This window comes from Bipolaris sorokiniana, assembly GCF_000338995.1.
Source record: "Bipolaris sorokiniana ND90Pr unplaced genomic scaffold COCSAscaffold_7, whole genome shotgun sequence".
Taxonomy (NCBI): Eukaryota; Fungi; Ascomycota; class Dothideomycetes; order Pleosporales; family Pleosporaceae; genus Bipolaris; species Bipolaris sorokiniana.
Genome location: NW_006911901.1, coordinates 1,320,834 through 1,347,775, shown reverse-complemented (window position 1 = coordinate 1,347,775; position 26,942 = coordinate 1,320,834). Strand labels below are relative to the sequence as shown.

The 26,942-nt window shown below is 51.9% G+C and overlaps 9 protein-coding genes across 9 annotated transcripts; 4 read left to right on the top strand and 5 right to left on the bottom strand.

The window, feature by feature from the left end:
- Positions 1 to 29: 29 nt before the first annotated feature.
- On the top strand, positions 30 to 2,126 carry COCSADRAFT_37005 (uncharacterized protein). Its single transcript, XM_007701657.1, has one exon. The coding sequence runs from the start codon at positions 57 to 59 to the stop codon at positions 1,881 to 1,883; it is 1,827 nt and encodes a 608-aa protein (XP_007699847.1). The 5' UTR covers positions 30 to 56; the 3' UTR covers positions 1,884 to 2,126.
- A 167-nt stretch (positions 2,127 to 2,293) lies between these two features.
- On the top strand, positions 2,294 to 5,863 carry COCSADRAFT_171495 (uncharacterized protein; the record flags this gene model as incomplete). The annotated part of the gene is made up of 3 exons (XM_007702026.1): positions 2,294 to 3,595; positions 3,645 to 4,495; positions 4,543 to 5,863. 3 exons carry the CDS (start codon positions 2,294 to 2,296, stop codon positions 5,861 to 5,863), a joined length of 3,474 nt encoding a protein of 1,157 aa, XP_007700216.1.
- Positions 5,864 to 6,580: 717 nt separating this feature from the next.
- On the top strand, positions 6,581 to 8,373 carry COCSADRAFT_160639 (uncharacterized protein; the record flags this gene model as incomplete). The annotated part of the gene is made up of 3 exons (XM_007702025.1): positions 6,581 to 6,970; positions 7,022 to 7,117; positions 7,180 to 8,373. 3 exons carry the CDS (start codon positions 6,581 to 6,583, stop codon positions 8,371 to 8,373), a joined length of 1,680 nt encoding a protein of 559 aa, XP_007700215.1.
- Positions 8,374 to 9,546: 1,173 nt separating this feature from the next.
- COCSADRAFT_89816 (uncharacterized protein) lies at positions 9,547 to 9,942 on the bottom strand (the record flags this gene model as incomplete). Its single annotated transcript, XM_007702024.1, has 1 exon — positions 9,547 to 9,942. One exon carries the CDS (start codon positions 9,940 to 9,942, stop codon positions 9,547 to 9,549), a length of 396 nt encoding a protein of 131 aa, XP_007700214.1.
- Positions 9,943 to 11,460: 1,518 nt separating this feature from the next.
- Positions 11,461 to 13,837, bottom strand: COCSADRAFT_37000 (uncharacterized protein). Its single transcript, XM_007701656.1, has one exon. The coding sequence runs from the start codon at positions 13,586 to 13,588 to the stop codon at positions 11,834 to 11,836; it is 1,755 nt and encodes a 584-aa protein (XP_007699846.1). The 5' UTR covers positions 13,589 to 13,837; the 3' UTR covers positions 11,461 to 11,833.
- A 507-nt stretch (positions 13,838 to 14,344) lies between these two features.
- On the bottom strand, positions 14,345 to 15,478 carry COCSADRAFT_89149 (uncharacterized protein; the record flags this gene model as incomplete). The annotated part of the gene is made up of 1 exon (XM_007702023.1): positions 14,345 to 15,478. One exon carries the CDS (start codon positions 15,476 to 15,478, stop codon positions 14,345 to 14,347), a length of 1,134 nt encoding a protein of 377 aa, XP_007700213.1.
- A 618-nt stretch (positions 15,479 to 16,096) lies between these two features.
- COCSADRAFT_142916 (uncharacterized protein) lies at positions 16,097 to 18,902 on the bottom strand. The gene is made up of 2 exons (XM_007702022.1): positions 18,033 to 18,902; positions 16,097 to 17,972 (listed from the first exon to the last, which is right to left on the bottom strand). The coding sequence occupies exons 1-2, from the start codon at positions 18,602 to 18,604 to the stop codon at positions 16,568 to 16,570; spliced, it is 1,977 nt and encodes a 658-aa protein (XP_007700212.1). The 5' UTR covers positions 18,605 to 18,902; the 3' UTR covers positions 16,097 to 16,567.
- On the bottom strand, positions 18,895 to 21,424 carry COCSADRAFT_36998 (uncharacterized protein). Its single transcript, XM_007701655.1, has 2 exons — positions 19,540 to 21,424; positions 18,895 to 19,460 (listed from the first exon to the last, which is right to left on the bottom strand). Exons 1-2 carry the CDS (start codon positions 21,195 to 21,197, stop codon positions 19,226 to 19,228), a joined length of 1,893 nt encoding a protein of 630 aa, XP_007699845.1. The 5' UTR covers positions 21,198 to 21,424; the 3' UTR covers positions 18,895 to 19,225.
- Positions 21,425 to 24,286: 2,862 nt separating this feature from the next.
- On the top strand, positions 24,287 to 25,725 carry COCSADRAFT_357399 (uncharacterized protein; the record flags this gene model as incomplete). The annotated part of the gene is made up of 7 exons (XM_007702021.1): positions 24,287 to 24,464; positions 24,521 to 24,577; positions 24,640 to 24,666; positions 24,724 to 25,048; positions 25,111 to 25,232; positions 25,288 to 25,395; positions 25,469 to 25,725. 7 exons carry the CDS (start codon positions 24,287 to 24,289, stop codon positions 25,723 to 25,725), a joined length of 1,074 nt encoding a protein of 357 aa, XP_007700211.1.
- Positions 25,726 to 26,942: the final 1,217 nt, after the last annotated feature.

Here is a 26,942-nt window from a genome sequence, read left to right as displayed (position 1 = left end):
TTTTTCTTTCCCTTCTCCTTCCTCTACCTCGCCTACTCCAGGACAGACCCGACATAATGGCAGCCTCGACACAAAGTGCTCTAGAGGATATTGAACGCCGCCGAGTGCAGCTTCAACAGACCGTTGATCAACTCCGCAAGTCCTTGACTCATTGGACGACTTGGGAGGCCGAGTATGAGGCACTCAAAGAAGAAATCGAGGCTGCCGGTGACCCCTCGCCCTCACAAATACGTGAGATGGCACGCGAACTGGAGCTCGAGCTGCTCAATGAAAAGGAGCTCGACGAGTTGCTCCACAAGAAATCATCAACCGAAAGCACTGGTAACGAAGTTGTTAACAAGATCTCTAGACGCATTGACTATGTGCGAACCAATAGTGCTACAATCGAGAAGAACCTTGATGCCGCCGAGAAGAAGCTTGCTGGTGTCGATGTCCTGTTAGAGCCCGGGATGGACAATGAAGAAGGCGAACCAATGATGGACATTGAAGAAGAGCTAGACGAAGAAGGTAACGAGATATCGAGCTCAGTCAACCAGACGGGAAAGGCTGCCGCTGAGCTTGTGGAGGTGTTGCGCAAGGCTGGGATTCAGAAGGCTGAGCTGGAGAAGAAGAATGCGGCGCAAGCAAAGGAACAAACACCGGAATCTTCGTCCACTTCTCCGCCAGTTTCAGATTCTACCAGGGCATTCACACCTACTGTTTCGTCAGAACCGGCACCTGTCGAAAACCGTACTGCAACGGACCAGTCTCCTCCAAAGAAAGCTGTGTCCTTTGCTGAGAAGCTTGACGTCGAGCCACCGGTGAAGCCGGTATCGAAACCTCAAGTTAGTCAGGACCTTGCATCAGTGCAATTTCCAGAGGGTGTCAGAGCAGTCGAGCTCGAGGACGATGAAGACCTTTCGTCGGCCGTTATACCCGAAGATGAGTCTCCAGAAGATGCCGAGCTTAGAAGGCAGATGCTGCAGTATGGCATGTCAGAAGTCGGGCAAGTCGTTGCAGAGCTCAACCTCGATAAGCCTACTGCATCATTCTCTGATAATGAGTCGGACGACTATGGTGACTACGACTACGACACTGAAGAGGAAGAAGAGGAAGATGAATACGGCCGTAGCACAAGGCCTGTCATCACTGAGGAATATCGAAAGCAGATGATGGAGCTGGAGAAGAAACTGGGTGCTCGCATGCTCGAAAACATTGGGCCGCAACCGGACGATCGCCCATTAGACGAGCACATTGGTGACATTCGCACCATGCGTGTACAGAAAGACGAGCAGTTTGATGAGGCATTGGATACACCAAAGTCTGCTGCGCAATCAACAGACGAAGCTGGCGACGAACAGTCAAAGAAGAAGGGCGTGCGGTTCGCGAATGAAGTTGATATATCCGAAGCTCCCAAGCCAGTGCCCGAAGCAAAGCGAACAACACAACCAGCGGCCAAACCAGCGTCAACAATTGCAGACACCATCGTGGAGAGATCTGCGCCTGCTCCACCGTCTGAAGTAGAACCCCCCAAGCCAGGCAAGATGTCTAGGTTCAAGAGTGCCCGTGCTGGAGCAAACACTCCACAAGTACTGCCTACGCCTCCTGTCCCAGAAGCACCGCCTGTACCGACTGGGCCTGCTGGTCAGACACTAGTCTCAACAATCACTGAGCACGTCCCCTTACCGTCGGAGCCTCAAGCGCCTGATGAATTTGATCAGGTCCTCTTGAATCGCGAGATCCAAGCTCAGTATCACAAGACGCGAAATCGATTCATCCAGCGACAGGGCGGGTTCAAGGCAACAGAAGAGGACGATGAGAACCCAATCATGGAAGAGCGAAATGGAAAGCCGAAGAAGGTAAGTAGATTCATGGCGGCAAGACTGAAAGCCGAGGGTATGTAAGTCTATTCATCGCCAGCACGGGCTTGTCGTCCAATCTTTCTTTTATATGCGTGACGCAACAAACGGAACAATTCATGTCCGTGAGAGATGCCATTACCATGCGTCAAGACTCACATTACATTGTTTCCAAGATCAAGTCGGAGCCACTAGACGCGTTTGGCAACTTGTGCCTGTGCGCGGTTCATTTTTCTCCATACATATATATTGTTGTTAACAGCCTCTGTTGGCACAAATGAATGCAATAAAAAAATTTGGAAATCTTATGGCAAGCCCTCGTTGATTGGTGATGTGGTGTTGTCTTTTTTGCATAGTATACCAGCCCAGTCGACAAACGACGTCAGGCGGGGCAGGCATGGTGGGGGTCCTCTGTGCCTGACATCGTAATTTTTCTACGCCTCCCAAGTAATAGTATGACTTCGGACTCCAGCTTCTCCACGCCCTCCGATTCGCTGCTTCCTGCCCTTGATCTGCCCTCGCCTTTTCCAGACGCCTCCAAAAATCCTGCCCACCTTGCCTTTGCCCCGATAGCGCTGGCGCAGTACCACAACATTGCCCAAGAGCTGGCCTCCAACAACCTCTACCGCATCCTACGCGCTCCAGGCCCTATCCGTGTATGGGTGTACCGCTGCCTGCTCGCCCAACACCAGCTGTGGCATGACTGGAACCAACACGCAACATCGTCAGCAATCACCGTGAAGAATTCGGCAGGCAACATGGCTGACGGCAGCGTCAACGGCACCGAGAGCGTGGGCGACTCTGAGCGCCCGGAGAGCTCAAATGGCAGACCAGCGAGGCCATATCTTACCCGTCTTCGCCTCGCACTCGCCCCGTATACCGTTCACTTTCACAACCCAGGCTACATCAGAGACGACACGCTGCGCATGTTGGAGCGCGATATCGTGAAGAAGACGTTGGAAGAGTCGCGCAAGAGCTTGGAGCTGCGTGAAGAACTCGGCCTCTCGTGGGAGTTTTGGGACGAGCTTGCAGGCGTACTCAAGGCTGCTGTCCCCTCACTCGAACGTCGCTGCTTTGCTGCGCCAGATCCTGCGGCTCCAGAATATGAGGGGCTGTCGGGCCCCCTAATAGCTAGTTACTCGCCGAGCCTGCTTAGAGATCTGGAACGGCTAAACCAGCTTGTGTGCATTGCGCGCAATGTGTTAGTCCATGGAGAGCGGGTGCAGAATCTCAGTGCAGATAGGCTGTTCGATAAAGACATATTTGCTCTCATAAACGTCTGTGTGCGTGTCACGGCGAGGGGCTACGACGGCGAAGCGGGAACTCAAGACGAGGACAAATGGCAGGGCGTCATCAATGCATACAAGAAGCTACTGATTACTTGTCTACAATTCCTGAACAATCTCATCGCCAAGAATGAGCAGCGCAAACTCATGCTCTGGATTGAACTCTTTGACAGCCACCTGGACAACGAGCTCCCTAATTTCGCCGACATGAAATATAAAATGGATGAGTTCCCGCAACAAGATCAAGAACCACTGCCAGAAGAACAGCCTTTGCCAAGCCACGCAGCGCGGAGCTTGGATACCTTTAAGATACCCCAACAACCCGCTTCGTCCCCTTTCCTGCTCTACATTGGTGAGACTGGAAATGATGTCAAGAAGGCTCTCACACAGCACGGCGTCAAGGCCGGTGCAAATGAGATTGCCGCTGAGTGCAGAAGACGGTGGCAAACCATGAGCGAAGAAGAAAAGAATGTAAGTAGAGACTAGTCTCTCTTTGCGAAGTTCCTCCTGACCTCTCTAGAAATGGAACATGCTGTATGCAGACGTTGTTGCCAGATACCGGGACCAAATCACTCAGTCCAGCACATACCGCAAGGTTGTCGACCAGCATGCTAAGAATGAGGAGAGCGTGCAAGCGCTAGCCAAGAGCATCAACCAGCTCCAGGTTGAAGTTGACCGAATGCGCTCATCCATTACTGTGTTACCAGGGGACGAATCCGGCCAAGACCAACCATCGTCAGCCCAGGATGGGGAGAAGCAGTCCCCGAAACCAGCAGCGGATGACTCGTTACTAGATCCCAGCATCAAACGGTCTCCCCCGGCAGGTGAGATCGATTTCCGTGTGACATACCCGCCATCCTTTGGAGCCGAGATTCTTCAGAATGGCAAAGAAGACTTGCTCAAGCGTCTGGAGCCAGACCCCGACCGACCATCAGGGCTAATCAGTGACGTAGCCTCTCCGACTTCCCCTCCACCAGAGGATGACGATGATAATGACGACGACTACGACGACATTCCTGGGGATGAAGGCCGAGGTCTGCTCACAGATGTTCCCCTAATTCTGGGGCCCACTGAAATCGAAGTTCTACCCATGATCATCATGGCCGGCATCGTTGAGCCACAAGAGGGACAGCCTGGATATCACTCTGATCCGACTGTCTTCAGTAGCGTTAGGAGCATGCATGGTGTGCGGTGCCATCTCCTCCTCGCACAAGACAATGGAAGAAATCTACTACGCGAGCTGTTAATCTTTGTTGCTGCCTGGGACCTTAGGGAGGAAGAGCTCTACTTCAAGTTCATGGTGAAAATCATGGAAGCCATCCTCGCGAACCAGCTTCTACCGTTTGCCTATCACGCTTTCAGAGAATCTGAGTAAGTCCACTAGACGAGATGGTAGAATTGAGCTAACAATGTACCAGATCCAAGGATATCATATCGCCAGCCCAGGCCGTCATAATGAAACTTCTCACCAACATCTTCCGCGCTAGACAAGCTCGCACCCAGCCCGCCAAAGGCCATCTCAAAGCGAACCACCCACAAGTTGATCAAGGCGACGTTCATATGGTCAATTTCCTGCTTACTGAGTTCCGGCGGCATATCATTCCACAAACTTGCGCACTCATATTTCTGCAGGGTCAAATTCGGGCTGGACATGCACAACCCGAGGACTTCCCCCTCAATCTCTGGGATATGGAGCGGATGTATGAGGGTGTCTACCAATACTTAGAGTTCTTCGCCATCCTCACCGAACACGAAACATGGAAGAGGATGTTAAGTAATTGGGAGATTTCTCACGAGCTAGTTACGTTACTCAAAGAGCTCGATGCAGCGATTCCTAAAGGTCAGCTGTCACCACCACCTCTGAGGAATGTTCAACATGCCCCACCCACAACTGCGCCAGCAGAGGCAGATACTTCACAGCAGCAACAACAGACATCACAACCCCAACCAGTTGCTGTCGAGCGACCATATGACACTACAGCAGGAGCTGCAGAGGCCTATGCTCCTCCACCAACATCACCATCGCCTAGGCCGTACATGGACGAAGCTGCTGATGAGCCTTCAGACTTTGAATGGCGCAACCTGAAGAAGCTTGCTGTGCTTGTGCTGAGCTCCCTGGTGTGGAAGAACAAACAAGTACAAGACCAGATACGTCCTCTAGGTGGTATTGAGGCAGTCTTGAATTGCTGTTCCTATGACGAGCACAACCCATATATCCGCGAGCATGCCATCATGTGCCTGCGGTTTCTTATGGAAGGCAACAAAGAAAACCAGGACTGCATCCATGCGTTAGAGAGATATAGCCAAGATGCAATCAACAAAGCTAAGACTTCGACGAACTCATCATCCTCTTCAAGCACTCCTGCAGCGGCAAGCGAGAGCAGCAACAGATCACCCGTCAATGTCCGCGTGCCTGACGAAGTGCTCGATCAACAAGGGTACGAAACCTACATGGACAAACAAGGGCAGGTCATGTTGCGAAAACGACAGCCCCAGCCTCAGCCCCAGCAGCCACTGACATCTCGCTCAGATACAGGAAGCAAGGGTAAAGGAAAAGTCGATGCTGCTACACTAGGCAGCATGAGGGATCCAAAAGCACTGGAGGACCTGGTGCAGCAAGTCATGCGTGATCTGCCCCGTGTGCAAGGCCTCAGGGGCGGGGAGGAGAGAGCGGTGGAGGTTGAAGAAGCATTGAAGAAGCTAGACAAAGGGTTTGACGGTGGGAGCTCGCAAGGTTGATTGTCAAACTCTTCATATACTGGGTTGAGCAAGCACCAAAAACAGCTATCGGGTTGGTTGCGGTGACGTCAGAGGTTGCCTTTGTGTAAGACTCGAGGCATAAAGGTCCATCCTTGAAGATGACGTTCTTCGTAACGAGCCCTTGCGACAGGGCGTATTTCTGAGAGCAATGTTCGAATATTTTCGAGTCGGAGATTGGCTGCAAGAGTCAGCGGTGAGGTCTAGGCCTCGGAGTTGGGTATGGTTCGCATACGAGGGATCGGCAGCAGTAAGCCCGGTTTCGGAGACATTATTACCCGAAGCAGCGCTGACCCTCGCGATACCTTCCATGGCTTGCTCCACATTTTCCAACGTCCGTCATGTCGGCTCGTAGAAAAAGTACCGGCCCTGTCTACCGTTGACGATAACGAATCGCTAGTCACACAATTTCACACCCCACAATTTTTATCGAAAGCACCGTATCGAGCAGGTCCCAAGGCCTGTGCCACTATATCTCTTGGCAACCGGAGCAAGACAGGTGGAGAAGAGGGTAATACTGGGTATACCAAGCGGATACTAGCAAGGCCCGACTTCGGAGTCTGTATGTAGAACATGCCTTGTTTTTAACTTGAATAGAACATGATATATTTCCAATTGCAACGTCTTCTTGTTGTCGACGAAGCTGCTCGTTCTGAGCTGCTTTCACAACTTTACGTCAGCGTCGTGGCTCGTGTTACCATGGCCCAAAAGACTTTTACCACACTCGTATGGCTGAGTAGTGTCGCCTCGACACAGGCCGCGCCCCAAGTCAAGCTTCCCGGGTATGGGAGCTTTGTCGGTACGACTATCTTCCAGACGCTGACCAAGAAGCCGCTGCCAAAGCCCGTGGATGCCTGGCTCGGGATCGATTATGTCTCGCAGCCTGTCGGCGACGCCCGATTTGCGCCTGTTGGCCCTCCTGAGCCGTTTGAGGGTATGAAGAATGCGACTCAATATGGATTTTCGTGCCATCAGGATCCACAGGATATCACGTACGAAGTTAACGAGGCATGTCTGAGCATGAATGTGTTTCGTCCGCAGAACGTGTCGACGCATGAGAAACTACCTGTACTTGTCTGGATTCATGGTGTGAGTTTGCGGTCTACCATGTTAATAAAATATATTTTCTGACCAAATCAGGGTGGGTTTGTAGCTGGTAGCTCGAGGAGTTTCGACGGACCATCATTCGTATCTAATTCTCGAGAGCCATTAATTGTCGTCAACTTCAACTACAGAGTAAGATAATACCACATCCAAATCCAGATATAACCTCCAATATACTAAAATCCGCGAACCAGGTAAACTCCTTCGGCTTCCTCCCCTCACCCGTCTTCGAACGCCTAGGCCTACTGAACCTAGGTCTTCGAGACCAGCAATCCCTCCTGGAATTTGTGCAAAAATATGTTTCGCAATTCGGCGGCGACGCATCCCGCGTTACACTGGGTGGCCGCTCCGCAGGCGCCCACTCGACGGCCATCCACCTCTTCCACAACTACAACTCCACAGAGGGCACCTCCCCACTCTTCTCCCAGGCCATCCTGCAATCCGGTAGCGTAACTGCGCGGTCCTTCCCAAATGCCTCGTATCCGCTCTACCAAGAGCAGTTTAGCCGGTATCTCTCCCTCGCGGGCTGTGCCTCGACCGCAAATAGCTCCGACACCGCCATCCTCGCCTGCCTGCGCGCCGCCCCCGTTTCCGCCTTGGAAAACGCAAGTGCCCAGCTCTGGCGCGCATCCGAATACAGCATCACGTGGCCCTTCCAACCCACGCGCGGCGGGTTTTTACTCGAGCAAGCGGGTTCGCAAGCCGGTCGCGATGGCCTTTTCTACCGTATCCCGACTATCACTACAAACGTGCTTGACGAAGCGAAATATTATTCTCCCGGTAACATTTCTTCAAACGCAGAATTCCTGGCCTACCTCCACACCCTCATCCCCGGTCTCACCCCTTCCGACCTCGACGATCTCCAGCACCTGTATCCGGATCCAGCCGAGGATGCGGTGAATGGGCAATACGCATTTAGTCCGAATTCCACGCAGTACAACCGTCTTTCGGCTGCGCTAACGGATTACATGTATGTCTGCCCTGGCCAGGAAACTGCGGTCCGCATGGCGGAAAAGGGAGCACCGGTTTTCAAAGCGGTGTGGGCGGTTAATAATACGTTTCCGGCGTGGAAGGGCGTGCCGCATACGGCTGACACCAAGTACACTTGGGCAGAACCCGCGGGGGCGGGTGGGGTACAGTATCCAGAGGTGGGGAAGGAGGTGCTACATGCATTTTTCTCTGATTTCGTTGCGTTAGGGGGGAGTCCAAGTGCTGGGAGGAGGGAGGGTGTGCCGGTTTGGCCAAGGTATGAGGAGAAGGAGGGTGTGCCGGGGTTGCAGTTGAGGATTGAGGCGTTTGGGAATAGTCGGGTTGAGGGGGATGGGGTGAGGAGGGTGCAGTGTGAGTGGTGGAGGGATGAGGGGAGGGCGGCGAGATTGGAGAAGTGAGTTGAGTTGGACTTACAGACTGGAAGTGTCTTTAGTCTGGTGAGCGAACGAAAAAAAACGACGTCACGATACCAAAGTCAGAACGACAAATGGATGATGGGAAGTAAGAACACATGATAAAAGTTCGCATCAAGTAATGGTATATTTTCACTCTCTTTCTCTCTCTCGTCCTACTTTCCAAATCCTTCGAGATCTCTTCCAATGTCCAAACAGCAAATCAGCTCAATCAAACACAAAAAGGGTGGGGGTATATATCTCCAAACTCCGACTCCTCCGCGAAAATAGTTTCACCTCCCCCCTTTTTATTTTCATCTTCAGTAAATATGTAGAGCGGGAAGACCACGCAAGCGTGACTCCACCCGCAACATTTACGTACAGAAGAAAATAAAAGAAAAAAAGGGGGAGAGAGAAAAGGGGGGGTATAAGGCCGTGCCAAAAGCAAGCTAACAAAAAATGAGCGGGGGGGTATCACCACCTGACATTCATAAGGTAAGAAAAAAGAACATAGGTATAAAAAACAAGTGGTGAACCAACGGGGGTGGTTAAAAAGGAACGTAAGTTATGGGAACTTGCAAAAGAGTCCCAAATCAAAACACATTACAACAAAAAAAGAGGACACACCTGCCGAAAAGCTTTGTAAACCTCGACACACACTTGTTTCCATCATCAAATCGTTTCAGACAATGAGAAAAAAGGGGTAAGCGTTGATTACAAGAACAAAAAAGGTGGGTTTGGGGGGAGGAAATAACGATTAGAAATAAACATCCAAAAAGGGTTTGGAATGTAAATGTCAAATCAAAGAGGGGTGGGGGGTGCGCAAGTGTGCATGAAAAAGATGTCAGGTTTTGACAGGTGGGTAAAACAAAACAAAACAAAACGTCAAAATGTTTGAGCAAAACCTGAGTTTGCTAAACCAAACAAGAGAATGTAAGAAAGAGGGGAAAAAAAGAGGTCGCGACATGGGCGAACAAAGAATGCAGAGACAAAAGCGTAACAAGGGACATGGTCGTGAAAAAAGGGCATGAAAAACAAAGATTTGAGCGAGCCTGGGCCAGAGGAAGCTTCCGGGTATATGGGGTTGGTTGAATCAAAGACGAGCACCAGTCGATGATGCAAGAAGCAGCGAGGCGTTTGGGTTGGGTGGAATTTGATTTTGCTCGTAGCAAGAGTCTCTCAGAGGACGAGGTAACCAAGACCAGCAGCGACAACGGCAAGGTAGGCGTTGGCAGTGAGAGAAGAGGCGGCGCCAGGGAAGGCGGCAGGGGCGGAAGCGCTGGGGAGAGCAGCAGTAGGCGCCGAGGGAGCAGCAGTGGGCGCGACGCTGGTAGCGTTGCCAGCATTGAAAGAGCTGAAAGAGGGCGCAACGGTGGGGTGGCTAGCGATGATGGTCGAGGTCTGATTCACTGGGGCGCCGGTGGGAGCAGAGCTGGCAGTGACGGTGTTGACGCGGGTGATGGTCGAGGTGATGTAGACGGTGGCATCGTAACTGACGGTGTCTTCGGAGGTAGTAGCAACAGCGGTTGCGACAAGGGCGCAGAGCGCGAGAGGGATTTGCTGGAAGGAGCGCATGATGGTAGTGGTGCTGATTGCGTATGTTTGGCTTGTTGTGACGACAAGTGAATGGGCGCAAGAGAGTAGTGTTGAATGCGACTATAGCGGGAGCGCAAATGAGTGTTGATAGAGAGAGTGGTGAGTGAGTGAGTGTATACAAAACTGTACAGTGCGTAAGCAACAGTGAGAGCTAGCTAAAGAATGTAGTCAGCCGATGGGGCAGAAGCAAATTTAAAAGAGCGAGCGCAAAGAGAGAGAGAGAGTGTATGTGAGTAAGTAGGTAGGGTCCAGGCGGAGTGGGACGTTTGAGGGGAGAAAGACGATGTGATGCGGGTGGGTCGCCGGGGAGGTTGCTCCTGCCTTGGGTGGCCGTAATTTCCCTGTTCCTGGGGCAATTTCGGCTCTTGCAAGGCGCTAACGCAGGTCGGGGTTGCCATTTGCTCCCACCAAACGGCAGGCTCGGGTGTACCTGACCAGCGCATTGGCGTGCATCCTACCATGACTACATCAAATCCTTCACCATCTCCGCCTCTTCCATCGTCGCCGCAACGGCCCCCCATCCACATCCTCGCCCTGGATGCACGCACAAACACACAACCCCAGACGGCCTCGTCGCCAGGCATGCCCTGACCCCCTCATCCCCATGTTGTCTCAACACCCAAGGCGCGTGGTTTCATGGCCGTTTGGCCAGGGAAACCTAGTCTAACCCCAATCGTTCCATCGTCACCCAGCCTGACAAGAAAAGCGCGCCGCACAGACACGGTAGGTGTGCTCAGCGAATCGTCGCGCAAATGGCCGTCAGCCGTGACTTGTCGACGCGGAGCCGGTAGGTACACCGCATCCAGCACACTACCTTTGTTCGCCCATCACCCTCGTGGCACGCTATCAGCCCTTACCGGAGCGGACCCCATTTATTGTGGCGATGCCAACTCTTGCTGTGCTGTCATCTGGAGTCAGCCTGAGAGTCTTGTCGAGCGATGTGAGAGGGTAAAGAATTTTCTGCAAAGACTCTGATCGCCCGCCTGTCTCAACACCATCGACGACTGTCCAGTGACAGCCGTCGCCTAAATGACTCTTCTGCCCAACAGCTGCAGGAGCCGCAGTAGCACGCAGCGGCCGGCCTCCAGCACGGTTGCTCCTCCATGTGCGCATGATCGTGAGAACTTGGCACACACACTGCCAGAAGCCAACAAGTCGAAAAAAATAAAATTACCATTACACCTCACCCAAGCCACGCCGCTCGGATTGGCTGCTTACCCCCCCACCCCCTGCCATTAGTACCTTTGCTCTTATTTCGTCTCTTCAGCCTCGCTCATGAACCATCGGCTGTCCATTGCAAATCCAGTTTGTGCCCCTTTGCCGCTAGCAGTAGAGCAAATGGGCCAAGCCTTTGCTTTCTCTCTCTCGCGACAAATATCCCTATCTGCCCCGTCGCCATTGCCTCTTGAACACGCGCGCAAAATGAACGCAAATCCTCGCGTAATATCATCTTGCAACACACAAACTCCCCCTCCCCACCCACCCACCCACCCCCACCCTCAGGGTTCAAACTCTGATTTGTATAGGGCGCCTCTTCATTCGTAGTCTGTCACCGCCCAGTAGTTAGCCTTGGGACTTTGGAAACTTGACCTCTGAATCAATCAAGTTTTAGGGCGGCCGTCATTCCCCGCCCCTAGTCAAAACAATATCACACACCATCCTGCTTTCAGTCGCCAAACAAACACCCAAGCAGAAGCCCTCCCTCATTTATTAAGCCCCCCTCAAAACACAACGGCTCAGCTCAGGGAAATGTGGGCGCACGCACCTGTCCAAACAATACTCTTCCCTGCAACCTTCTCACGATAGTTGCAAACACTTTCCCTTGCCCGACTCGGCAATGCATGCGTGATCGGCGGCGCAAGCCCATCCTTCAGTCCGCTTCAACCACTTCGGCGCTTTCCCACAGTCGCCGACACATTTCCTCGGCTTCGTTTCGACTGCGCGCTTGCTCGCTCTCGAAGCTCTGCCGCCCTTCAAACTCGCCCTCTGTTCGACTGCTCCTCACCTTCTCGAAGCTGACTCGCGATCTCCGTGATCCCGCTCCATCCGTTTCAGTGATCCCATCATTGAAACTCGTGCTCAGACTGTTTGCTCCCGTTCCGTTTCCATTCGCCTTTTGCTGCTGCTTGCACGCCCGCATCTTGACTGCCATGCCTGGCATTTGCGAGATGCGCGCAACCGCATCTGCAATCGGGTTGCGGTATCTTCGCACTACGCTGTACTCGACCGCAACGTGGTTAAACTGCTGCAGCAGCCGTGGGTCCAGTCGTCCCTCACCATTTGCATTGTACTGTATGCTCGACTGAAGGTACGTCGGCCCGCCCGTTCGTGGAAGAGTCACAGGAACCAGCTTCTGCGGCTCCACGTTGGATGATGCTCGCTGCAACATGAGCTTCTGTTGAGTCCGTGACGGTGGCAGGTTGGTAGGTGTCGTCGTGCCTGACCGCTGCGGCGTCTTCGACGGCGTGTCTGTACCGCCACTAAAGTTTGGCATTGACTTGTTTCTTTTCATCTTGTCCAATCCGCCTCCCTCGTCCTCGTCCTTGGCACCGCGACCGGCCATGTACTCGCCCTCGTGTGGTGTTCCTGCTGAACCATCACCGTCCATGAACCGTGATACTAGGTCGCGCCCGGATGTGTCCACCAGCGTCGATCCCACAGATCCAGCCGTATGGCTAAGGAGATTGTGCCGGTCCGACGACGACACTACCGTGGCCGCGACCGATGTTGTTTTGGGAGGAACATGATGCGAGGCACTGCGCTGGAGTAGACGTGAAGTAATCATGTCAGCATCCGGAGGCCTCGAGTGCTGGTACGAGCTCCCTCCGTTGATTTGTGTGATGCTGCTTGTCCGGTCGACAACTACCTGAGCCGCTTGGGTTGGCTGTTCCCGGATTGCGCTTATTTGCTTCGATGGCTCCCCCCTATTTCTCTCCATGTTGATCTCAGCCGCCCGGTGTTGTGCGTCGAGTATGACCGAGTTGGAGCGCGTGTTGGATCGAGTTGTTGTTGGTGACTGAGATGCACTCTCTTCCGTCCATCCGGCCTCGTCGCCATCCTCGTCCTCGTTGGCGAGGTCGAAATGCACTCCTGCACCTGGCTCGGGCGATGATTGGCGAGATCGGTTGGGTGTCGCGAGTGCGCGCCTCGACACAGCATGATCGCCCTTGGACTTGAGCCCGTGTTTGCTGTGCCCTTGTCGCGGCGGCAAATTACCGCTCGAGTGATTTCTACGTAGGTTGGCCTGCACCTGTGCTTGGTTTGCTCTCACGATAGCACCAGATGATGCATGGCGCTTGAAGCCCGGCCGCGAGTGAGGGCTACTGGGCGCAGAGATAGAGTTACCAGACTGCGAACGACGGTGGTGTCGGCCACCGTGTTCAGCCCCTTGCTGCGCCTGCTGTGCCTGCTTCTCGGCCTTGCTGAGCTTGTTGAGATTCTTGCCAAACGATGTATTCCTCTGTACGCGCTGGCCAACAACATGGTGCCGCTGGGCTTTGTGGTGCGTAGGCCGCTGGTGGCCCCCCTCGGACGGCGACTGCGAAATGTGCGACTGCGACGACGACTGTCTGGTCATTGGCGTTGGCCTCTTGGACCGCGAATGAGATTCGTCGTCGGAAGCCATGCTCACGTCTGACTGTACGGCTGCGTCCTGTCTTTCAAGTGGAGTCGCAGCTGCGGTTGGGCCGTCGGTGGTGCATATACTGCTGTAATGGTGTGTCGCTGTCTCTGCGCGTGGCAGCAACAAAGTGGAGCAGCCAGCGGAGAGGTTCGTCGTGCTGGCGGCCGAGATGGTCTAGCGGGCGGCCATGGACATTCAATTACGTGCGTGGGAGCGTTGGGACGTCGTGCAGCGTGCCACGTCGGATCCAATAACAATGAATGGAAATGGTGGAGTGCATTGCTGTCCCGTCAAATAAGCAGGCGGTCAATCAGCCCCAGCCGCTTCGGTTCACCGCGGCCCGATCCCACACGTCATATGACCGTGACCTCCGTCTACCACCTGCCGACCTTCATCGATGGTGCAAACATATATAGTGTCCCAAATCAACATCACAAATCACTCATCACACCAAATTGTTTGTTTCTTTTTCATCTGTCCATAGCCTGCCACTTTTCATAATCACAATATATGTATGCTTGCATGCCTAACTATGCCTTCCTCTAGATCATACAGTCGTAGTGTCTCATGCCTGCAATACATCTTCTAGCATCGTTTCGTCGCTCATCCATGTCCGGTGATAACCATGTCCTTACAATACACATAGGATTAATTGTCCGCTCACTTTTGCTTTGTGATGTACCGCTATTCCATCATCCTGTGCTCTCTAGCCTTTTCCTTGTCAGGCTTTGGTCTCTTCGAATCGCCCACCTTCACTGGTCAAATCGCAAAGTTTTGGGCGAGCCTCTTCAGCTTGCATCTCATTCCCCGTTGTAATGCTACCCGCTGCTGGCTAACTTGACGCTGCGCCGGGTTCATTCCGTCAATACAACCGAAAGACGATGTAGTAAGCATCGACTCACAACGCGACCGGTACGACGGGGGCGGTGGGCCGGAGGAGTATGTCGGGGCATCGGACAAATCTCCCACGGAGTCTTCGCAAACAAGGTCTGCTAATGCTGTAGGCGGCCTTGCGCTGTCTGTGCCTCGCCCTGTGCGTATAAAAGTCTGATGGACATGTCGCTCAGGGTCATTGTCCATGTCACCGAATCTTGCACTGTTGGGTGTGCCATGTCGAGGAGGAATACATTCTCGTGAATCGCTGACAGACATCAACACTCCATAACGAGCCGATGTTTGCCGCCTCAGTGGCAGGATCAAAGGTTTGAGGAAGGATGTCGATCGTGTTATGAGCACAGGAGTGGTGTCTTCCTGGACGTTCGGATAGGAAATAGATAGAGGAGTTATGCACACTGATTGTCTTCTCCTACGCTCCTTACCCGGCAGATGCGTAGATTTGGTACGTAGTATCGAAGGCATTTGAACTTGCAATTTTCTAGCTAAACGTCGGAAACATGGTGTTCGTTGTCTTGTCGCTGTTGTCGACCTGGCTACGCCGAAGGCTACGGATAGTGGCACAGCGTATTGAGCGACTGCCGAGCCTTTGACATTGGGGACTGTTGTCTCTTTCCAGTATGAGATCCCAGACATGAGTGGCGGTGATGGCGTGTTTGCACTAGCTTCCAGCCATGCATTGACATCCCGAAAAACGCTCGAGTCTGGTCGTGTCGGGCGGATTGGAGGCAGAATCGGTGGCCGAGATGAGACATGTCTGCTATCAACCGATGTTGTTGGTGCAAAGAAAATCACGTCTATCTTCGATACATCCACACATGCTGGTTTTGTGCACAGCCGCTCGGGGGCTGTCTTTTGGTGTATGTATACGATTTCTTCTGCACCCTTCAACCTCTGTCGCGATATCGCTTCTCGCACGCGCTTCTGCAGCCATTCTCTCACGGTTCTGTACTTTTTGTTCGATGAAAAAAAATTGTTATCTTTATTGGTCAAGGTCATGTTGAGTGCTGGTGGAGCGTTTGTTTGCGAGAATGTCGTACTGTGATTGATGCACGGCAGTAATATGGAAGAGGTTGGGGCGAGCATGCGGTGACGATGTCGTTCAAGTTGATGAGGTGGTTATTGTGGAAAAGGAAATTCAGGCGGTTACTGTATAATACAAACGTCATCAGTGTGATGAGACAGGAGCAGAGTTACAGTCACCTCACCCACTTTGGGCAGGCACGCCCCGGGTTTGTCGCTTAACTAAAAGAGGTCATTCACAGAGTGAATTGAAATGCCAAAATGACAATTCATTTGCCCAAACAAACTTGAATCATTAGTTCACAAATATCTCCTGAGACACTAAGTCGCCTTTTGTAAAAGGGAACCCATGATTTTATACTCCCCAACTTGTTAAATGATCTGGAAAGATGCGACAAACAGGTCAGGTTCAGCAGCACGAAATTCCTTGGATCTTTGTATCCGAAACACCTACTTAAAGTTACAACCTGCCTTCGACAAGAATGAGTCATGTATAAAAAGAGGCTTGGACACTCTGTACTCACACCCTGGTAGATTTGCGCCACACAGATCAAAGCCACATGATGCCCCCAGTCTCACGCCGTTAAGTAACATGCCGATGACCGAAGCCTTGTATTGGTTTCCGAGTTTTGTATTGATTATGTATGTAGCCTGTCCAGTTCTTTCCCCGGGCACCGCCAATTTATCTAATATCTAAGGAGATGGAATTTTATAAAAGGGTATATACAAATGATGAGCAAGATGGCCTCCCAAGTGTTGTGCCAACGAAGGCGTGTAGAATCTACAAAGGAAAACGACATTCTCAGTGTGAAATGTACAAGTATTAGGTAAAGGGTATACAGGTGATCAAAGATGGGTATCAAATGACAAGGCCGGGTATATGAATATGCGCACGGTGGGGCCAAGCTGAAGAAACAGAGAAAAGAAAATCGAAGTGTGAACAAAGGAAATTGACAACAAAGGAAAAAAAGGCCAACATTGGTGAATAGACATGACCATCAATCATGCTACCCCTTTGCGAAAACATGTCCTTTTGATATAGACAGTCTTGGCGGGAGGGACGTCTTATGAACCCATGGACACACCGCCATCGTTGGAGCCGACGAAGCCTGTTTGCATACCCATGTCGAGGCGCAAAAACTGGTCTTGGTGGTTGTCGAGACCATCCATACCAGTTGGCATGCCCATGGAACCGCTCATACCGCCCATGTTGCTTTGATTTAGGTTGTGCGGATCCATCATGGCCAGTGACTCGCGTCGGCTACTGTCGGCTGAGCTGACATGTTGCAGATGGGGCGAGAGTTGGTGTTGCTGATGTGAGTGAAAGTCTTGATTCCGTGACTGGTTCATGTGCTGGCGAGCTGCTGCCCATGCTTGGGCTTGGGCCTGAGCTTGGGCGATTTGGGCTTGCGTAATGTGCTGGGTCGCCTGCATATGGGACTGGAACTGTTGCTGATGGTGTGGCGGTGTAGGTTGGAGGGGCGTTGCGTGATGGTGCTGAGGCTGGGACTGGTGAACTGATTGTCGATGTGTCTGGTGATGGAGGTGGTGCATGGTGTCTTCCTCATCGTTCGTGTGCGGGGTGAGATCGATTCCATCGTCATCGTCGCCTTCTGCGTCAACTTGATCGCTACCAACATCGCCATTGACGGTCGCTGGCGCGCTAAAAGGCATACTGGTCTCCGCCTTGACCGGACTACCCTGTCTGGGCTGATTAACAGTAGCGTACACCTGTGCCGTCTGGCTGGCCATGGAGCTACGCGAACTGGCGTCGCAGGGCAATGGTTTCTGAGCAGCTAGGCCCGAAACAGACACCCTGTTTTCACGTATGGCAGTTCGCCATTTGTCAATCAGGCGGTCATAGTCCCAGTTGCGGTAGTCCATGCCATGCTTTGCAAGTTCCTTGGTCGTGTCGACGCCGAGATTGATACTGATGGGTGACATGTCGGGGCCACCGGAGGACCAGCGGCTAGCTTTGAGATATTCATTCTCTCTGCGGGCGTTCTCTAGCTGGACTTCAGCCTCTCGTCGTCTGTCATCAGCACGGGCATAGCAGCGTAGAATTTCAATCTGCCAATAATCCTGTCTCGTCTGGTCGGAATGCTGGCTCCAGTGGTGGTAGGCATCCGCAATGTGGCCAAAGAGTCGTTGGGGGTCATGGTCGAAAAGTGGTGGAGTAGGAAGGGGCGAGGAAGTAGCTGAGGAAGGAGCATTGGGGTTGGAGGTGCCAGAGGGAAACACTTGGTTGAGGTGTCGCTGGCGCTGGTAGGCAAGCAGGCGCTCACGCACCTGCTTATTCAGCGCTTCAAACTGCTTCTGCCCAGGCGGGGCGATGGACCATGACTCGGCAGTCGGAAAGGGCGTGGGGGAGAAGAGAGTTGAGGGTGCGGGGAGGATGTGGAGGCATAGCGAAGGAAAATTTTGGGCGTAGGGATCGAAATCGAAGAGGCCGATACCTGATGCTTTTGCACTGCATCTGTTAGTATGGAGCAAAGGTGGTGGGTTGGGTTGGGTGGGGTGATGGGCTTACTTTGCTTCACGTACGCTCTTCAACAGCTCCCGCAGCGCCATCTCGGTGGCAGCTGCAATTTCGATTTCTTCGCTCGTCTTCTGCCTCTGGTCAAGATCTGCCTTTCGCAGCTGACGTGATGCATCTCGGCGGGGGTCTGGTGTCTTGGTCAGGAGGCGCGAGGGGCGATTGCCAGCCCCCCAAGTCACGTCCTTGAAGGCACCTCTGGATTTGCCAACTTCGAGCGAGTCGTCGTCGTCATCGGGGCTCTGCATGAGCATGGACGAGTCTTCGCTGGCTATGCGTTTCTTGGTGGCGGGGGTACTGGCGCCGCTCTCATCGCGCCTTGGGGTGGAGACGCTGCCCTTTGCCTGGCGCCTGGTGATGCCGCCGCGCAGCTTACGGATTTCATCTACGACATGGATGCCGTCTGGCGCCTTTGGGTTCTTGGCTCTGATGTAGAGGTCGAGGTGGCGTCCGAGGCTGGAGGAGGTGAATGCCTGGCCGCAAAAGGGGCAGTTCTTGTCTTTTGCAGCCTTGAGCTGCGGTTCAGTGGCAGAGCGAGGCGGCGAGGATGGTTCGGGTTCGCCCATGGTGTTGGTCGCAGACTCCGACCGGTCTTCAGGGTTCCCAGGCTCGAGCTTAGTTCAAAACGAAATGTCCTTCATGCACGGCGGTCGGAGGATTAAGGGCCACGGGCTAGCTATGCCATTATTATTATTACGACGGGTAGAGGGGTAGAGGGGGCAGAGTAAGGAAAATGGGCATAGTGCACGCCAATGGCAAATGAGTGAAGACCAATTGGACGCTGCAGTCGAAGAGAGCGACGCGTGGGAGCAATATTACTTTGGCTGCTTGGCGTGAAAAGCTGCCCCTAAACCTCCTCGCGCGCACCGTGATGCGCGCGCAGATGCCGCCAAGCCGCCTGTGCGTACAGCGGGAAGCAAGCCCGCCCGAAGCTGCTGGCCCTGGCGTCTGTCAGACGACGTCGAGGCGAGTCGAAATGCCACGACGGGGTCGGCACTTTTATGTCGTTGCGCCGTGAGCATCGTGGTTGGCTGCGTGGTGGTGATACACGCGTGTCTCTCCTCATCGTCATCATCAAGAAGGGAGCAGCTCTACTACCACCACCTCCGCCATCATCATCATCATCATCATCATCATCATAATCACCATCATCCTCGCCCGCCATTGCCCTGGCCAACCACCACCCTTCACGCCAACGCCGCCCTGCCTAGCCGGCCTGCCGTTCGTGCCGCAATCTCCTCATACTCATCCATACCGCCTGCTAGCCTCTGGACTTGCCCTTTGCACAGCCGAAAAACGGTTCCCGGAGCGACCCCTGTCTCTGCCTCGTCGTCTGAGTCGCTCTCGTCGCCGCCAGCCTCACCCTCGGGCCTGCGAACCCCTGGCGCTAGCTTGTACAGCCACTCTCCCTCCACGGCGGTTCTGTGGGGCGGTCAATAGTTGAACCTTGTTATGACTATTTCCAGCTTCGTCGAGACATCCAGCTCGGGCTATCACGTACCTCATGAAGAATCGATCATGGCTCACCACCAATAACGCCCCATTATACTCCCTCAACGCTAGCACCAGGCCCATGATTGTATCTCCGTCCAGGTGCGTCGTCACCTCGTCTAGAATCAGCAGATGCGGCGGCGGCCACAGCAACTTGGCCAGCGCAACCCGAACCTTTTGCCCTCCCGACAGCAACACTAGTGGCACGTCTGATACTGTATGGCCGTGCAGACCCAGACCCCCTAGAACCCCTCGCACATCCTTTTCCTGCACATCATCACCGGCCGAATTCATTACATGCCCGAGGGCGGTTAGTTGAGGATCCGCGGACGCTATTGCAGTAATCTCTTCCACCGACTGCTGCGAGAAGCGACCAACTCTCGCCCTTGCATGCCGCGTAATGCTTCCTGACGTTGGCACAAGACCATCTCCATTGCTGCCCGTAATCAATGACACCAACGTCGTTTTTCCAGACCCGTTGAGACCAGCCAGTCCAATACGTGCTCCTGCATGTATCGTCAAGCTAACATCCCTCAAGATTGGCGCCTTCCTGTTCGTGGGGTATGCGAACGACACTTTGTCCAAGTTTACCAGTGCGCCTGGGAAGGGCAGGTCGGGTGGCTGACGCGGAAATGACAGCTCTATTGGGGCATCAAAATCTGGTATCTCAATCTCCCCACGGCACGACGTATGATAACCTGCAAGGTCACGGTTGAGCTTGAACCGACCACCTTTGGCACTGACCTGCATTCCCATTCGGTCGTCCAGTTTCTTCCTCCTGGATGCGGCCTGTTTGAGCTTTTTATCGTCTCCCTTGTCCTTAGCTGCTCTGATATTGCCTGCGATGGTCTTTTCCATGTGCTTTCTTTGCTTGTCCTGCGCCTCCTTCATCTTGGTCAAGTACCGAAATTTCTTCCATCTCTCCCGCTCATATAAGCTTAAATTGCCACGGAAAGTCTCGAGTTGCTGATTGCGCAGGACAAGGAGCTCTTCAGCTACTGCATCCCCGAAGTCACGATCGTGTGTTGTGATCAGGACTGTCGTATTTTTAAGATTGTTAATATACCCCTGTAGCCATATGATCGATGGCAGGTCGAGAAAGTTGGTAGGCTCATCTAACAATAGTACATCAGCGTACTGTGTTAGTGCGCAGGCGAGCTCACAGCGTGTCCTCCAACCTCCGGATAGCTCTGACGTCGGACCATCAATACGATTATCCTTGAATCCAAGGCCGAGTAGGACCATCCGGGCCTTGGACTCTGCAGCGTTTGCGTCCATGAGATCCAATGAAGCCTGCACTTCAGAGAGCATGCTCATGGCAGCCTGAGTCTCTTCGCTCAGCGTCTTAGGATCAATATCTCCTTCACTCTCTGCCAAACGCTTCTCGGACTCTTGAAATAGCTCTTCAAGCTTGACAAGTTCCTTTCTTGCCTGCTTCCCTCGGGCGCCACTCCTTCTCTCCGCAATAAGTTGCCCTTCTCTTAATTGCAAGCCCAGCCTAGCATGGCCAATGCGTCTGTACGCCCGGACTGGTGCAATGGGGTCAATAGAGTTCTCAACCGCATCGCTAAGTGTCATGGCTTCCTGCACATAGCGTTCCCGGACCCGGTCGCTTCGGACCACATGTTGTAATACAGTCTCGCTCTCTAGCCTCAGCCCGTCCGTCATCCGCCCGAGCCCTGGACCACTCGTCTGCCCCAAGAGCAGGATGTGCGTACTGGAAGGAATACCCGGGACCAGTCCGTCGGCAATGGCTGTAAGCAATGTCGACTTGCCCGTTCCGTTCCGTCCGACTAGCACGTAGTGGCGCGCTTCTACCAGGTGCAGGGTTGTCCGTGAGACTAGTTCTCGGTTCCCAACTGCAATACTAAGGTCCTTGATGAGAATCTACACACGACCTATATGAGCTGATGGTCCTTGTTCCTTGTACTGACGTATGAGAAGTTGCTATGTTTACGTACCTCTTTCGAAGCAGGCGCATCAAGCGCATCCAGTGCATACCGTGATTGCTGCGCTGTGACTGTGATATGACTTCCACACGGATGTCCTTCCGCTCCCGCTGCCGCCACCACTTCTTTAGCTTTTCTCACCATGTTTTTCTTTGATCACCAGCCAGCTGTCTGTCTGCCAAGTAAACTTTGCTTTGTGCCCTGCGCTGATTGAATCGATTACTGGGGATGTTAATGTCGTCGATGACTCTTATCTTTGCAAGGGCATTCCTTCAACTCATTTATACCATTTTGGGATATATCTCCTTGGTGTATTTTGTCTTAGCAAAACTGGTATGATAAAAACGCGCGGAGATTGAGACAGAATGAGTCGATTCCGACTCTTCTGATTGGCTGGTCTGTGTACGTAGAACGGGTGACTAAGATTGGAGTGGGGAGGAAGACGAGAACCATTTACATCGTGACTTCCTGTTTTGGCAATTAATTCCACTGGCCTGTGTCTGTGGTGTTCTGGCTTATAATTAATTATGGGTTTTGCAAAGGAAATGCTCAAAGTTCTGGGCATCGCACGAGGCCGACGTACGGGATTAGCGTTGCTGGATACCATCCTAATTTCGAGCGTTCAGATACTTGCCTGTATATTTTTGCTTTTTCTCTCACAATATAGTAGTACGCGCAAGCTGAACTCGTCCGCAATCAAGAAAAAGATCTACCATTTTGCTGTATGTTGGTCAGACTTGGCATCACAAACCATGATTGCCGTTTGAAGTAAATCACGTAGATCATAGATCAGCACACACCCATCCCTGAATCCGAGCACTTCCATGTCTATCTTCAAAGCCAAAGTACATACTCTAGAACCTATCTAATTTCCACACAAACTTACACACACACACGTCCAGCCCAGGTCCACACCCTTTTTTTTTTTGCCCCGCAAAGGTATTTTACTAGTGGCTGCCCTATGGCTGCCCATCACATGTCTTTCCGATGAATCACACGCTTTAAATAATGTGGAGAAAAAACACGTTTCTTCTATTTTCCGATTGGCTCGTCAGGTAATATACCTCCTTTTTTGATCCCATTTCGCCTACTTACTGCGGATGTATACAGGCGATATCGAAGTGGAAAAATAAGCTTTGGGCTATGCTTGTGATTGGTGGTTTCGGGGAAATAGTATGTGGAGCTGAGGTATGACGGTGGTGGTATGAGGGATAATAGTGATGTTAGGTATGGTTTTATAGGATTAGTTTTTTTGCAGTAGTATTTCCGAATCGTTAGACTTTTGAGAAAGCAACTGCTCTAATCATTTTCCTTAGAATGCAGGTGCAGTGGTGTATGTGTCCTTCTGCTTCATCCTGTCTTCTAGGCATATTCGCTCGTGCCGATATCGCACCGCAGTTGGAGGGCTCGAGACGAGATGGAAATTAGGTCGTAGTGACTAGACCCCAGTTGACACAGTTGGAGATTCAGCTCTCCGGGCGCTGGTACTAGTGGCATGCCATGTGTGCCCAAAAGTCGCCTCTTCATGTCTGTTTTCTGTCTGGAGACTTAGGCATCCGACCATATACCGCTCAAGAGCCACCGTCTTGCACGTGTCGATCGAGAACCAAAGGGCGGTGAAGCCGTGCGTTGCGGTCACGAGGAGAAACATGCTATAGCGAGCATTTTGTGTGCCTCGAAACGGTAGCTTATTGCGAGGATCTAATATTCTATCATTCGTTTTCTGTCGCCTCTGTTTTCTAAGGTGATGGGTAGGAATGCGACGTGTCTGTGTCAGCTTACCGGAATTTCAAAAGACATGACCTGCTTCTTTATTTCCGAAAGCCCCATGTCTATCGATATGCTTGGGTACTCAAATAGCCTTGGTTCTATGTTCTTGCATGCTTTGTCGTGAATCATGTATCAAGTTCAAAACATTCTGAATCTTATGCTTCGCGTTGTTCTTTGATAGGAGGTATACCGCTTCATCCGATACCTGATTTGACATAGCTTTCTATCAGCCTCGTAACGCTCACTGTAGATATACCAGTCAGTGATACTCACCCGGCGTCAACGGCGTATCGACAAATCAACAATCAGTGTTGTGGTTGCTTTGGTCCAGAACAACTACGCTGCCTTCTTCTTCGGGCTTCCTGAACTGGTCATCCGAATGGATGTATAGCGAGGGCGGCTGTAATTATTTCAACGTCCCTTCTAAAACCCTCCTATAACAGGTTACCCGAGCCCTGTCGTATCGGACTGTTTTTTATGTAGATCTATGATAATGCAATTTGGCCGCGCTAGGCCACGCCGTAACAGGGATATGGGGACGAGCTCCTATTGGCGAGTGACACCTTAAGGCCCACAGGACGTATTTGTCCGTTGCCAAGATCGGGCATAAACTGAGAAGACAAGAAGCTTGGAGCATGACTTACACGGCCTACCTGCACTTCCGAGACGTAGAATTTTCATAGTCGACAGGGATGGTATTCATAAGCTCGATATATTCTCGAGAAAATCATTATTTTCAAGAGAGAAGATTGGAGTGAATAAGGAAGATGACTTGGAAAACAAGTGCATTGGCCCAGAACTTGACAGGTTATTGTCATGGGTATGAGACTAGCGGGTTTGAAGCCTGTGTATACGGCCCGAATGCATTATCATGTTGATTGGAGAGTTCGCCTGCTTGCAAGCTGGCTGATCGTCAAAGGTTCTTTTTTCTCACTCTCCTCGTATCATGGTGGGGAGAAGGGGCGTGGTCACAAATGTGCGAGTCCTATCACATAACTTACTTATAACTTTGCTCTCCGAGGCGTGATCGCGTTCGACATGGCTCTTCTGCAGGAGACTCTGCGCTCCCTACACGCGCGGGATTTGCAGCATGGCTCTAAACAGGCGTCTTTTTTCGCAGTCGGCATTTCCTTCATTATTGTTACGCTTTTTGTTGTATCTCTTCGAATATATGTGCGAACACGTTTACTGGGGCTACGAATGGCGATAGATGATTGTGAGTTCGGCAACCTGCATGATTTTTATCGACTCTAGCAGTGCTGAGCGTGATAGACTTAATGGTGGCGGGTGCCTTTTGCACAATGATGCTTTCGGTTACCAATATGATTGGTATGTCCGCGATTCACACCAAACTCCAAAGTCTATATTGAACTCATGTTGACGAGAAACAGGCGGGTGGTATGGCACGGGCGAGCGCAGTAAATCGGTCCATACACCTATTACATCCTGATGGGCACCAAGCTGACACTGACTAGCACGCGACATTCGCCCCCAAGACTATACGCCTATGCTCAAAGCGAACCTCGCGACGCGTCTTCTCTATGTCTTTGCCAGCTGCCTTGTCAAGTTCAGCATTTTGGTGTTCTATCAAAGACTTGATCCACGGCGAAGAACGAGGTTGATTGTGTACTTCCTCATGGCCTGGGTTCTTGCATTATCCATCATGACATTCTTCTCCTTTGTATTGACATGCATACCGACGTATATCTTCTGGGATCTGGCGGCACAAGCAAAAAATCCAGAGAAGTGCATGTCGCTAACTACACGGCAAATCTTCTATAATATCAACAACGTCATGAAGTATGTCTAGTTGCAATATCATTGCTAAGAAAAAGAAAGACGCTGACACCACGGCTTTTCAGCATCATGCAAGATCTTGCTATATACCTGGTTCCGGTATTGATCGTGTCCAACTTGCAAATGCCACGAGCACAAAAATTTGCGCTAGCCGCTCTTCTTGGTGTCGGGCTCGTTGCAGTGGCAGGTATGTGCAATCCGAGTCACCATATATTGATAGCCAGAATGCTCACATGGAACAGCCGGTTGTGTGCGCTTCTACTACGTGCTCTTTCTCGTTAACAAAGTCGACGATGTTTACTACTACATGGCCGACTCTCTCAACTGGTACAGTATCGAGATATACATCGGTAAGAATACTCAGGATTCATTCCCCTATCCCTTCGGTAGCATAAGCAGAGCTAACCAAAGGCCTCTGTATAGGAATCATATGCAGCTGCGCATCGACCTTCAAGATCCTCATCTCAAGATTCATCCCTAAGATATCGCATTACGTAGGAAGAAGCAATGGGCAGTCGACCAGGAAAACGCCACGTAATCAGCGTGAAGTATCCCATGGCGATCAGGTCTTCATGAAGCGTCTTTCGTCAAACAGGCTGACTGGCAACCGTAAGTATGGAGTCGAAGGGATAACGGAGATTGGCAACGAGAGTCAAGAGGCGATGGTGAAAAGCCAATAGTGTGGGACTTGATGAGGAAAAAGAGCCGACGATCGTGTGCTTCATAATGTCATTGGGCGGAGTCTGTCAGTCAATATTCGCGAAATGTTCCAGAGTGACTGATGTGCAGCATTGAGTGCTCATCACCAGGACTCTTAAAATAGCTGGGCAATGAAAGCCCAGACACAAAAAGTTCAAGTTAGATCATAATGAAGTAATAATACACAGCACGATGCAATCTGTATACATAACTTTGGTGTTGTGAGTTGCCACGACACATATACCAACCCCTGATGACATCACACAAGGAGCGAGTTGGCCAGGCGCGTGATACCACGGCCTTACTATGTTAGCGCCAAACTCGGAAACAGGGTTGTCAATTACACGCGTTACCGGCACTTCGCTTCGACGAGGTTAAAGTCACGAGTCAGGGTACTGTAGAGACCTGTTCCGCCAACTGACGTGGATATTATCCGATGTGGGGATAGAAACCGCTCTTGCACATGTGAAACTCCATGACTGAGAGTTGTGCGATGACTAAAGAACATCAACAGCGATGTTCGTACGAAACCATTTCCACCACTAAACCTACCGAGTGCAAGATTGTTTTGATTGCGGCGACGACGAAGTTTCCTCTAATCGCTCTTGCTCCGAAGCTACTGATACCGGAGCCCAACCAGCGGGGAAACAATTCCAGGAAAACGAATCCCATGACAAATCAATCGAAATGAAAGAAGAACAGGACGACGGGAAGGATGGGAAACCACAAGGATGCGAAAGAAATGAGGGCTCGCAAACCTCGTCGTCCGGGGGGAGGGGGGTTATTCTATTCGACAAATGTCTTGAAGAAGAAAGAGGAGCAACGCAGATACCACACCAAAAATGACATGTGTAAACGGACCACATAGCGAAAAGGCCTGACGCCCAAACAAGAACCAATTTGCGACAAACATCACCTTCAAGCACCCCCCGTACTGCAATCTACAGCATCCCTGCCCCGTCATTGGTAAGCTTCGCCACGATGACCTTAACAAACCACCGTTATACCCTCCAAGCGCCTACTTACTACACGTGCTTCCAGAACCCCCCAAAAACCCCACCCTCATATCCGCATCCTACTACAACCGTTCCATGCAACCCGCCACTGAAAATCCCGCGTGATTAATATCAGCCTCGCAAAACGGTCTTGTCCGAAGTGGGGGGTTGCTCGTACTTACTACCCTTTCCTGTGGCTGTGC